Raw genomic sequence first — 13,161 nt, forward strand, 5'->3', positions numbered from 1 at the left:
TAGCTGTGATGGTAGAAAGACTTGCACAGGCACTGCGATACAAAGTAACAGGATACCAACACTAGCAACACTCCGATGCACTCCACATTCCCTTCTCAATGTTTCGCCACACTCCTCTCTTCATTTCTTTCTTATTTATTTGTGCTCTCTTCTCTTTTCCAATCTCAATGTTTCCCCACACTCCTCTCTTCAGGTCTTTCTAATTTGCTTCTGCTCTCTTCTCTATTACCCTCTCAATGTTTGTCCACACTCCTCTCTTCAGGTCTTTCTAATTTGCTTCTGCTCTCTTCTTTAGTCCCCTCTCAATGTTTTTCCGCACTCCTCTCTTCAGGTCTTTCTAATTTCCCTCTTCTCTGTTCTCCATTCCGCTCTCAATGTTTTTCCGCACTCCTCTCTTCGGGTCTTTCTAATTTCCCTCTTCTCTGTTCTCTACTCCGCTCTCAATGTTTCCCCACACTCCTCTCTTCAGGACTTTCTAATTTCCCTCTTCTCTGTTCTCTATTCCGCTCTCAATGTTTCCCCACACTCCTCTCTTCAGGTCTTTCTAATTTCCCTCTTCTCTGTTCTCTATTCCGCTCTCAATGTTTCCCCACACTCCTTTCATCAGGTCTTTCTAATTTCCTTCTGCACTCTCCTCTATTACCCTCTATATGTTTCTCCACACTCCTCTGTTCAGGTATTTCTTATTCCGTTCTGCTCTATTGTCTGTTCCCATCTCAATGCTTCTCCACACTCCTCTCTTCAGGTGTAATTCACCTCTGCTCTCTTCTCTGCAAACCTTCTCACACCCCTTCCACATTCTAATTCCCTCCTCCTCTCTTCAATTCTACACATCTGCCTTCACCTCCCTCCTGTTTGTTGCTCATTCTTCACTCATCTTTCTGTTCTGTTCCCCTCTCACTTGCTTATTCCAACACCCTAAAACTGAACAGAGGCAATTTAAGTAGTGTCACAGACCCATGTCAGTGCCCACAATTGCTGATATCTGTTCATACGTAGCGCTCCAAGTGTTGAGCTCTGGGATTGGCTTTTTGGGTTTGAAATGTCCTTCTTAGCTGTCTCAAGTTGATCCCCGCATGTGGCTCTGAGGGACTCAACCCACAATAGGGTGGTTGTCATCTTGGTTTTCATAGAGCTCCTTTCGGTTGTAACTCCCCAGAACGGCAGTCCAGCCACGGTGGTTCTTCCTGCAAAACACGAGTGGCCCTCCTGTGAGTACTCTGCCAGACTCTGCAAGGTAAACAATGGCCCTCCATGCACTGAACCATTGCTGGGTGCATGGACTCTGTGTTCACCCATTCTCTTGCTGACCCGTCTGTCAGCGCTGGCCTTACATGCTGATTCTGTGTATGCCCCAGGAGTTCTGACAGCTCGTCTCCAATAAGGCAGTGCTTCACCTCAGACACTACCTTCCCTAGGTGACCATGTGGTTCTACTTGACTCTGATAGGGGCTCAAGATCTTTGGCTTAAGGCAAAGGCGGTAGGAACAGAACAAGATCGTATGTGCCCCATAGTTCAGGGAGGGCTTAGATGCCTCCTCAGGGCCCTACTCCAGGTAGTGAGTGGTGGTCCATGGCCCCCATGGTCTACTAAAGCCAAACATGGGACCTTGTCACAGGTCCTTGCAGTCCAAAGCAAGAGAGAGCAAGTGGAACACGGACAAAGCATATTCACAACCATCAAGAGTGGAAACGTGAGTGTTTTTTCACTTCGAATTACAAGACGTAGATTGTATCACTGCACACAGAAGGGTGGTCATCCACCAGTCACCAACACGATGTGCGAGGATTAAGATATGAAGCGAAGGGCGCTGACCTCCCAAATAACATCAGACACTACCCGTATGGGGGCTGCCCATACCCGGGATTGTGCTCACAATCTGAGGCACAATATACGCAAAGCCAGAACGTGAAAACCGGTAGGTTGTGTACTTCCTTGCAGTGCCAACATGCGTGTGAAATAGACCAACACAACACAATGAACCTGCGGTAACTTGGGCCTGGCAAATACATTTGGCCTCATTGCAAGTTTGGCAGAATTCGGGTGGTCAATCTGCCGGAATACCGCCAAACTGAATTACCGTTACCGCCACTTGGTCCTGAGGTAATACTGCCAAATTAGAAGTGGTGGTGGCAGTGTTAGTCCCCATTTATTGAAGTCCATAGGACAATTCTGCCAGCAGTAATTATGCACAATTTGGACAATTTCTGGCAGTACGGTGGTGGAATTACCTCTACCATTTTTCTGGAGGTTTTTTTCCACCTCATTACGAAAGTTGTAGTACGGCTGTGTGGAAATGTGGCATTAATGCAGTGATAACGCAGTTACAACTGCATTGTCATTGTTTTTTCCCACATTTACATACTCAAAGTAAGGCCCAAAGCTTTTCTGAAGAAGTCATACCACTTGAGGTCAGATTGAAGGATCGCCATAGCCACTCATCTTTATGTAGATGCCCCTGGCCTTACGTGTTGTTACTCAACAAGAGGCTCTACTTAAGAGCACCTAATCAACATTCTTTGTGCTGTCAAGCAAACTCCACACGCCTTGAAAAAGACCCCTATAGGGTCGAAACACGTGTCGGCTGATATAACAACAGAACATTTCTGTCATTCTTACAAACTTAGTAAAGAATACAGCGTGTAAACTCGTAGCTAACCCAGCGCCAGTGTGACACAGGTTCAAACCCTACCCTGTTCAAACCACTATTTCAGATGGAAGGGCACCGTCTCACATGAACCCAGTCATGGGCAGGAGGGTCCCCCAATTACTACTGCACTGCCGTGTTTTTTTCCCACACTGACATACTCATCATACGGTCTATACATCCTTTTCTGAAGAACTCAAACCACTTGAGGCCGACTTCCTATAGCACCTGAGCCCACACAAGCTACATTGGCTCCCAGTGAAATAACACATTATATTCAAAGAGCTCTGAATAAATCTACAAATAAGACAGGGGAGTGGATCTGAATACCTACATAAACTGAACCTATCTTATTGTCGCAATCACCCTCACGCCAGGGGCATAATTGGCTGGTAAAGGCCTTCCAGCCCGAGCCTAGGCAGGCCGAAATGAAGCAAGGGCCTCAGTGAGGGTTCAAGGCCATTATCATCCATGTTCTCACCACCAACTTGAGGATGATAGCTATTTGAACCCTTGAGTTCCATCCCAAGCAATCTTGAAAGACAGTCCCACTATAAACCGAATTTGAATCACACAAACCACTGGGGCAAATCCCTAAGAGTCCAAGGCTTACTCTTCTGTACACTCTCTACCTGCAACGACCGGCCCTTTCCAGTCTGCTCTCATACAAGAAGTCCCTGAGTTTTGGGGGAATCCTTAAGATTGCAGAGGACGGAAATGCAGCCAGCCCTCCTCACTCCCCATGAAAGGTACTGAGCCACTCCACCCCACTCACATGTATAACATATTAATATTATCTGAACCGAGCCCTCAGGGTTTCAGCAATCCAAGCAAATAGTTTCAGAATCTGTGCAGTCTATTGTTCATCAGACAACCAGAACCTGGAAGTGGCTGTAGCTTGATATATGCAGTCGATGCTTGCTTCAATACATTAATACATAAATACATTCAGAGGCTACAGGGCGACACACTGATGCCAAATCATTGGCTTTCCAGCCACTCTATCCCAGCTGTATCTCCAGTTCCTCCTCTGAATTTTAACCCCACTGTTTGGTAACTGGGCCTGGTGGATGTGGAGAACCCTATAGAATATAGGTCCTATATGGCCATATCACCTCCAGCCCTCTGGTGACCAGTGATGGATGGTCCACAGTAAGGACTAAATGGTGGATTCTGGTGTTACATGAAATAGAGATTCCATTCTAAGGATGTGCAAAAGGTAAAGTCTGCGTTGCCCCAAAGTCTTTCGCTGAAGCTACTGTGTTTACTGGACCTTAGTTCTGATCCAAGCACAGCCAGGGCTGGATCAGTGCATTGGACTTCTAGAGATCTGGATAATTCTGGATTACTTTAGTAGATGATATAAAGGTGGACACAGTCTTCCTATCTAGAGTGGCCCAACTAGAAAACTGTGTTGAGTCTTGGTCCAATAAACACGAGGGCTTGGGGAGCATCAGCAAAATTGCATTGTGTCTAGCGGCAGAGGATCACACAGCGTGTACTCTGTTAAGCTCCTACATCCAGAAGCCTTCTGGCCACCTTGTGTACCAAGGGACCTTGTGTGTCAGGGCTTGACTGGCAGCAGGCCCTGGTATTAGGCTAGCAGCCAGTTCTATCATTCAGGCATCTTGTGAATTTGGTGCGGGACACTGTTGTAACCTGTTTCCCATTCAGGGAGGTTCATAACACATGTTAAGTTTACCTATTAAACATGTATGGGGTGGTGTTTGAGAGTAGGAAGCATGTCCAGGTTCTTTGCCACAGTGATTGAGACGGATCGTTTTGGCAAAGCATCTTTTCACAGCCACGCTCCTTACCGTTCTATCTCTCTCCCTTATGTACTGTGCACACACGCCTTCCCCCTTTCCTCTGATTCTCAAGTAGGGCGGGCATTCCTACACACTATATGAGCTGGTGCCACCGGGCATTTAGAAAATAAATGGTAAGAGTGCAGACCATCCTCCAGCAGAGGCTGAGTGTGAGGACTGGAGAAGTGGAGAGCCAAGCACGGCAGTCCATGCAAGCGATGGGACAAGACAGACTGCAAGTGAGAGTGGAATAGGGAGAAGCAAGGACAGGTGCTGGGGAGGTTATCATAGGGTGTCCTGATAAGAAGGGGTGTGGGGTAGACCACACTGAACATCAGTGGCTGCATGAACGATGGAGCAGCGAGTAGTAGCATCCAGGGCCAAACAGAGCACATTAGCGAGATTGGGTCTAAGGGAAACTTTAGGAAGCAGTTCCTAGAATGCCTAAGACACCAAGAGGAAAGGCTGCATGCTGGGACATTAGGACACAGTTCCTATGCTGGGACATTAGGACACAGTTCCTAGAATGCCGTTCGACACTAAGAGGAGAGGCTGCATGCTGGGACATTAGGACACAGTTCCTAGAATGCCTTTGGACACTAAGAGGAGAGGCTGCATGCAGGGACATTAGGACACAATTCCTATGCTGGGACATTAGGACACAGTTCCTAGAATGCCTTTAGACACCAAGAGGAGAGGCTGCATGCTGGGACATTAGGACACAGTTCCTAGAATGCCGTTAGACACCAAGAGGAGAGGCTGCATGCTGGGACATTAGGACACAGTTCCTAGGATGCATTTAGACACCAAGAGGAGAGGCTGCATGCTGGGACATTAGGACACAGTTCCTAGAATGCCTTTAGACACTAAGAGGAGAGGCTGCATGCTGGGACATTAGGACACAGTTCCTAGAATGCCTTTGGACACTAAGAGGAGAGGCTGCATGCTGGGACATTAGGACACAGTTCCTAGAATGCCTTTGGACACTAAGAGGAGAGGCTGCATGCTGGGACATTAGGACACAGTTCCTATGCTGGGACATTAGGACACAGTTCCTAGAATGCCTTTGGACACCAAGAGGAGAGGCTGCATGCTGGGACATTAGGACACAGTTCCTAGAATGCCTTTGGACACCAAGAGGAGAGGCTGCATGCTGGGACATTAGGAGACAGTTCCTAGAATGCCTTTGGACACCAAGAGGAGAGGCTGCATGCTGGGACATTAGGACACAGTTCCTAGAATGCCTTTGGACACCAAGAGGAGAGGCTGCATGCTGGGACATTAGGACACAGTTCCTAGAATGCCTTTGGACATCAAGAGGAGAGGCTGCATGCTGGGACATTAGGACACAGTTCCTAGAATGCCTTTGGACACCAAGAGGAGAGGCTGCATGCTGGGACATTAGGACACAGTTCCTAGAATGCCTTTAGACACCAAGATGAGAGGCTGCATGCTGGGACATTAGGACACAGTTCCTAGAATGCCTTTAGACACCAAGAGGAGAGGCTGCATGCTGGGACATTAGGACACAGTTCCTAGAATGCCTTTAGACACCAAGAGGAGAGGCTGCATGCTGGGACATTAGGACACAGTTCCTAGAATGCCTTTAGACACCAAGAGGAGAGGCTGCATGCTGGGACATTAGGACACAGTTCCTAGAATGCCTTTAGACACCAAGAGGAGAGGCTGCATGCTGGGACATTAGGACACAGTTCCTAGAATGCCTTTAGACACCAAGAGGAGAGGTTGCATGCTGGGACATTAGGACACAGTTCCTAGAATGCCTTTAGACACCAAGAGGAGAGGCTGCATGCTGGGACATTAGGACACAGTTCCTAGAACGCCTTTAGACACCAAGAGGAGAGGCTGCATGCTGGGACATTAGGACACAGTTCCTAGAATGCCTTTAGACACCAAGAGGAGAGGCTGCATGCTGGGACATTAGGACACAGTTCCTAGAATACCTTTAGACACCAAGAGGAGAGGCTGCATGCTGGGACATTAGGACACAGTTCCTAGAATACCTTTAGACACCAAGAGGAGAGGCTGCATGCTGGGACATTAGGACACAGTTCCTAGAATGCCTTTAGACACTAAGAGGAGAGGCTGCATGCTGGGACATTAGGACACAGTTCCTAGAATGCCTTTAGACACTAAGAGGAGAGGCTGCATGCTGGGACATTAGGACACAGTTCCTAGAATGCCTTTGGACACCAAGAGGAGAGGCTGCATGCTGGGACATTAGGAGACAGTTCCTAGAATGCCTTTGGACACCAAGAGGAGAGGCTGCATGCTGGGACATTAGGACACAGTTCCTAGAATGCCTTTGGACACCAAGAGGAGAGGCTGCATGCTGGGACATTAGGACACAGTTCCTAGAATGCCTTTGGACACTAAGAGGAGAGGCTGCATGCTGGGACATTAGGACACCATTCCTAGAATGCCTTTAGACACTAAATCTAAGAGGAGACGCTGCATGCAGGGACATTAGGACACAGTTCCTAGAATGCCTTTAGACACTAAATCTAAGAGGAGACGCTGCATGCTGGAACTTTAGGACACAGTTCCTAGAATGCCTTTAGACACTAAATCTAAGAGGAAAGGTTGCATGCTGGAACTTTAGGACACAGCTCCTAGAATGCCTTTAGACGCTAAACCTAAGAGGAGGCACTGCATGCTGGAATGTAAGTTCATAGTTCTTAGATTGACCTCAGAGAATGAAGAGAAGGAGAAGTAGTGTACTGCAACTTCAGGTCAGAGTTCCTACAGCTCCTTTCAAAACTGAACAGAAGAGGACATGTTGCATGCTGGAACCTGGACTCAAGGTTCCCAGACACCAATGAGAAAGTACACTACACATTTTCAGCAAGCACAATGCTTTTCCTATGGGAACATTTGGAAATACCACACAAGGCCCAGGCTGCAGAGGCCTACAGGGACATCTCCAGAGGTCCCTATAGGCCAGTCCACCCTGCAGCTGAGAACTGTTCTATGTTGGGGCTTGGCGGGAAAGATCCCAGAACACATTGGTGCAGAGATTGAAAGAAAAATACCAGCATTGTGGGAAAGCAACAGGTGGGGGGACTTTTATATGGGTCAGAGCAGTAAATGTAGCTGTAAAGTTTGGACGCCTCTCACCACTTCTGCCCATTTTTATTTGCTTTTAAGGTGGAGAAGGAGCACGGAGCGGAGTTCACAGCTCCACTGAGCTTTCCTCCTCTGTCATTAAAGTGCATCTTACTTTACGTCTGCAAGAGATTGTCATGGAGAAGGCGTAAACTGAATAGGTTCCTATGGAATCCGCCTCTATTTAGCACCGGCTAAAAGAAGGTCGATTCCCTAAGGAATCCATTGGGAAATGCTGCCGGTATAGCTTGGTTTGCAGCATTTACTTTATTACAAGACAGTGTAAAAGTCAAGCGTAAAGGGGATTGCGCCTGCTTTAACTCTTTACTTCTGAGCTCTGCCTTGCAATAAACAGTGCATGCATGGGACCTGGCATCATGCAAGTTCTAACACGTGTGTTCCCCTGCATGTAATTAGCATTTACGCACAATCCCCTCCGTGATGTCTTAAAATCCCAGACCACCTGGTGGCCCTTATAAAAGTAAAGCTGGTCCAATAGCACAGCGAGTAGAGCGTTCGCTGTGACATCTGTGCAGAGCCTACTGACGCAGGTTCGAATCCTGGCGGGTCCAAACTCAGCCTTTCATCTTTGCGAGGTCAATATATTCAATATATGAACACCACAAATCGTGGGTAGTAATGCCTTAGGGTTCGTAGCGCTATGCTAGTTAAAAGAATTGCACTCTGTTCTGTTCATTATCTGGCATTTGGTCACAGTGGAGACTCCAGAATATATCTGGAGAAAGAACGTGCACATTCTCTCTCTCAGCAGAGCACACGTTCTCATCCACTCGGCTTCCGAACATGCATGAAGGAGTATGAACTGGCCCCCAGTGCGCCCCCAGTCACCTGTCTGTAGCACAGCTGCTTTTGCGGGGCCCAGGCTGGAGGCTTTGATCTGGATCAGCTCCGTCCCACAGAACAAGACGTGCTTCTTATAATCCTCCTCACTCTGGATCCTCCAGGGGACGCTGTTGTCGATGTTTGGCAGCGGGACCTTGGTGACAGGAAGACTCTCACCTTTGGGATGAAATGTGGAGACATTATGAGTCCAGAGAAAGCGCCAACCATGTTCTGTCTCAGTCACAGGTGTGGGCGGCTTCTAAAGTGCACTACATCCCACTTGCCCCAATGCCCCACACCTCAGGCTTCCACCCGGCAGGGGCTCTCCTTAAGTTCTTAGCAGTAAACACTGATGGTGGCCTATGCATGGCACAGGCTAATGTTTGAGAGACCCTCACCACTTCCTTGGTCACCAGGCCACTGAGGAAGCTGAGCCTGTGTCACACTGCTTAGACCTGGCAGCGGCACCTGGAAAAATCCAGCCAATCAGAACTCAGCATCCAGATTGCCCCACTTAATGGTGTCAGATTTGATTGTCACTGTATGTTGGACAATACAGCTTCAATATATTTTGGTATTTATTTGAAGATCAGGGATGTCAATTTTGAACACAAATGACTTACACATGACCACCAAATGACACATTACCAGATGACCGGGGCATTCCCACGAATGGGGCCTGTACAATAGCACTAAGATGAGAACACGTGGTGAGCATGTTTATGTGGCTCCAATGGGCAATGCAAGGCTGGGGAAGCAAAATTCCCCAGCCTTGCATTGCTCAGTGAGCATGTGCAGCTGGGGAAATGAACTGTCAAAGGGAAACCACATTTCCCTTTGACAGTTCAGCCAGCCCAGGAGCACTCCCTCAGCTAGAAAAAGCAGCAGAGGGAGCACTCAGTGTTTCAGTGGACTGGCTCCTCGACTCATCCATAATGGTCCAGTTCCAAACCCAAGAGAGCCATCAGTGTGATTCGAGGAATCTTAGCTGCTGAGGCACAAGTCATGGCTAGCGAGGAACATGGTCATGGCTAGTGAGGGACATGGTCATGGCTAGCGAGGGACATGGTCATGGCTAGTGAGGGACATGGTCATGGCTACCGAGGGACATGGTCATGGCTAGTGAGGGACATGGTCATGGCTAGCGAGGGACATGGTCATGGCTAGTGAGGGTCATGGTCATGGCTAGTGAGGGACATGGTCATGGCTACCGAGGGACATGGTCATGGCTAGCGAGGGACATGGTCATGGCTAGCCAAGGGACATGGTCATGGCTAGCGAGGGACATGGTCATGGCTAGCGAGGGTCATGGTCATGTCCTCTCCAGACTGAGGCTGACCCTCAACAATCTGCTGTAATTCTATCTTTGCCATTTGCTCAGTTTGCGCCGGTCTCCATCAGAGGTGCACAGTGTTCCCTAACAGGTGCAAATGCTGCTTCATTTCAGTGCACATTTCAGTTTAAAGGGCTGTGCGCAAGTAAATAGCGTGCACGGGCAAATCTACATGTGACCTGGTTTTTGCAGGCCCCTGAAAGCCCTTCTTTAAATGAGTTCACACCTGCTCCTTCAGGGAATGCCATGTAACCAACAGTACACAAGAACATTTTACAAACTTTTAATGAGGCTGTATCCACAATCTACCTATTCTCTTAATGTAATTGTAAATCCTGTACTTGAGACTGAAGCCACAATTCATCTACGTTATTAATGGATGGTCTCTATAAATCACTTGCATGAAGTTGTGGCCACAATGTATGCGAAAGATGGCCATTTTAGTCACTTAAATGATGCTGCTGAAACAATTCATGCCAAGACTAATGTCTCTGTAAATCACTTGCTTGAGGCTGCTGCCAGAGTCTGTTTATGAACGTAAGAACAGTCACTGGAAATCACTTGTGCAGGGGGCTAAGCCTGAACCCCCAAATGAGCGTTGCTACTGTTCCAGACCTCAATACACAAACCCATCATATACACCTGCATGCATTGCATTCATGCTCTCACGCACACCCAGGCACCAGCCCATTCAAACACATACATGTGCACACACACACACACACCAATTCTGACACTAACAAAACCACACATACACAGAAAGCTGCACACTCTACACAGTCACGCTGCATGAATAACAAACTGGAATGTGCACATAACTTACAAAATATTTGGTATCTTCTGAAAAAAAGGAACACCAAAATAGGACGGGCCAAAACAGCAAATTTTAAAGGTTGAAAAAATGTGGATTTTCGCACCTTTTTTACAATAAATAAATGGGGGCGCAGGGTGAAGGTATAACATAAGGTACACGATGGAGAGCTGAGGCAGTGAGAGGCACATGATGGAGCGCTGAGGCAGTGGGAGGCACATGATGGAGAGCTGAGGCAGTGAGAGGCACATGTTAGAGCGCTGAGGCAATGAGAGGCACACGATGGAGTGCTGAGGCAGTGAGAGGCACATGATGGAGAGCTGAGGCAGTGAGAGGCACATGAGGGAGCGCTGAGGCAGTGGGAGGCACATGATGGAGAGCTGAGGCAGTGAGAGGCACATGAGGGAGCGCTGAGACAGTGGGAGGCACATGATGGAGAGCTGAGGCAGTGAGAGGCACATGATGGAGAGCTGAGGCAGTGGGAGGCACATGATGGAGAGCTGAGGCAGTGAGAGGCACACGATGGAGTGCTGATGCAGAGAGAGTCAGACTATGGAGAGCTGAGGCAGTGACAGGCACATGATGGAGAGCTGAGGCAGTGAGAGGCACACGATGGAGAGCTGAGGCAGTGAGAGGCACACGATGGAGTGCTGAGGCAGTGAGAGGCACATGATGGAGAGCTGAGGCAGTGAGAGCAACATGGGGCAGAGGTGAGGCAGTGAGAGGCACATGATGGAGCGCTGAGGCAGTGAGAGGCCCACAATGGAGTGCTGAGGCAGTGGGAGGCACACAATGGAGTGCTGAAGCAGTGGGAGGCACACGATAGAGCGCTGAGGCAGTGAGAGGCACAAGATGGAGTGCTGAGGCAATGAGAAGCACACGATGGAGAGCTGATGCAGAGAGAGTCAGACTATGGAGAGCTGAGGCAGTGACAGGCACATGATGGAGAGCTGAGGCAGTGAAAGGCACATGATAGAGTGCTGAGGCAGTGAGAGGCACAAGATGGAGTGCTGAGGCAGTGAGAGGCAAGTGATGGAGGGCTGAAGCAGTGAGAGGCACGTGATGGACAGCTGAGCCATTGAGAGGCACATGATGGAGAGCTGAGGCAGTGAGAGGCACACGATAGAGCACTGAGGCAGTGAGAGGCACATGATGGAGTGCTGATGCACTGAGAGGCAAGTGATGGAGGGCTGAGGCAGTGAGAGGCACATTATGGAGAGCTGAGGCAGTGAGAGGCACATGTTAGAGTGCTGAGGCAGTGAGAGGCCCACGATGGAGTGCTGAGGCAGTGAGAGGCAAGTGATGGAGGGCTGAGGCAGCGAGAGGCACATGATGGAGAGCTGAGGCAGTGAGAGCAACATGGGGCAGAGGTGAGGCAGTGAGAGGCACATGATGGAGCGCAGAGGCAGTGAGAGGCACACAATGGAGTGCTGAGGCAAGTGATGGAGGGCTGAGGCAGTGAGAGGCACATGATGGACAGCTGAGTCATTGAGAGGCACATGATGGAGAGCTGAGGCAGTGAGAGGCACACGATAGAGCACTGAGGCAGTGAGAGGCACACGATGGAGTGCTGATGCACTGAGAGGCAAGTGATGGAGGGCTGAGGCAGTGAGAGGCACACAATGGAGTGTTGTGTCAGTGGGAGACACATGATGGAGAGCTGAGGCAGTGAGAGGCACACACTAGAGCGCTGAGGCAGTGAGAGGCACATGATGGAGTGCTGCTGCAGTGAAAGGCAAGTGATGGAGGGCTGAGGCAGCAAGAGGCACATGATGGAGAGCTGAGGCAGTGAGAGCAACATGGGGCAGAGGTGAGGCAGTGAGAGGCACATGATGGAGCGCTGAGGCAGTGAGAGACACACAATGGAGTGCTGTGTCAGTGGGAGGCACATGATGGAGAGCTGAGGCAGTGAGAGGCACACACTAGAGCGCTGAGGCAGTGAGAGGCACATGATGGAGTTCTGAGGCAGTGGGAGGCAAGTGATGGAGGGCTGAGGCAGTGAGAGGCACATGATGGAGATCTGAGGCAGTGAGAGCAACATGGGGCAGAGGTGAGGCAGTGAGAGGCACATGATGGAGATCTGAGGCAGTGAGAGCAACATGGGGCAGAGGTGAGGCAGTGAGAGGCACATGATGGAGCGCTGAGGCAGTGAGAGGCACACGATGGAGTGCTGAGGCAGTGGGAGGCACATGATGGAGAGCTGAGGCAGTGAGATGCAAATAATGGAGGGCTGAGGCAGCGAGAGACACACGATGGAGTGCTGATGCACTGAGAGGCAAGTGACGGAGGGCTGAGGCAGTGAGAGGCACATGATGGAGAGCTGAGGCAGTGAGAGGCACACGATAGAGCGCTGAGGCAGTGAGAGGCATACGATGGAGTGCTGCGGCAGTGAAAGGCAAGTGATAGAGGGCTGAGGCATCAAGAGGGACATGATGGAGAGCTGAGGCAGTGAGAGCAACATGGGGCAGAGGTGAGGCAGTGAGAGGCACATGATGGAGCGCTGAGGCAGTGAGAGGCACACGATATAGTGCTCAGGCAGTGGGAGGCACATGATGGAGAGCTGAGGCAGTGAGAGGCACACAATAGAGCGCT

The 13,161-nt window shown here is 49.5% G+C and overlaps 1 protein-coding gene across 3 annotated transcripts in view; it reads right to left on the minus strand.

Annotated features, from left to right (window-relative positions):
* Nucleotides 1-13,161, minus strand: part of LOC138491102 (probable cation-transporting ATPase 13A4) — a 995,403-nt gene that overhangs the window by 592,729 nt on the left and 389,513 nt on the right. For all 3 annotated transcript variants that reach the window (XM_069617423.1, XM_069617421.1, XM_069617422.1), the window contains exon 10: nt 8,432-8,602. In XM_069617423.1, coding sequence (XP_069473524.1) covers nt 8,432-8,602 — 171 coding nt within the window. The remainder of the gene's footprint in view (nt 1-8,431; nt 8,603-13,161) is intronic.

The sequence above is a fragment of the Ambystoma mexicanum genome, chromosome 10 (genome assembly GCF_040938575.1).
Source record: "Ambystoma mexicanum isolate Mex_15411 chromosome 10, UKY_AmexF1_1, whole genome shotgun sequence".
In the NCBI taxonomy this organism is placed as follows: domain Eukaryota; kingdom Metazoa; phylum Chordata; class Amphibia; order Caudata; family Ambystomatidae; genus Ambystoma; species Ambystoma mexicanum.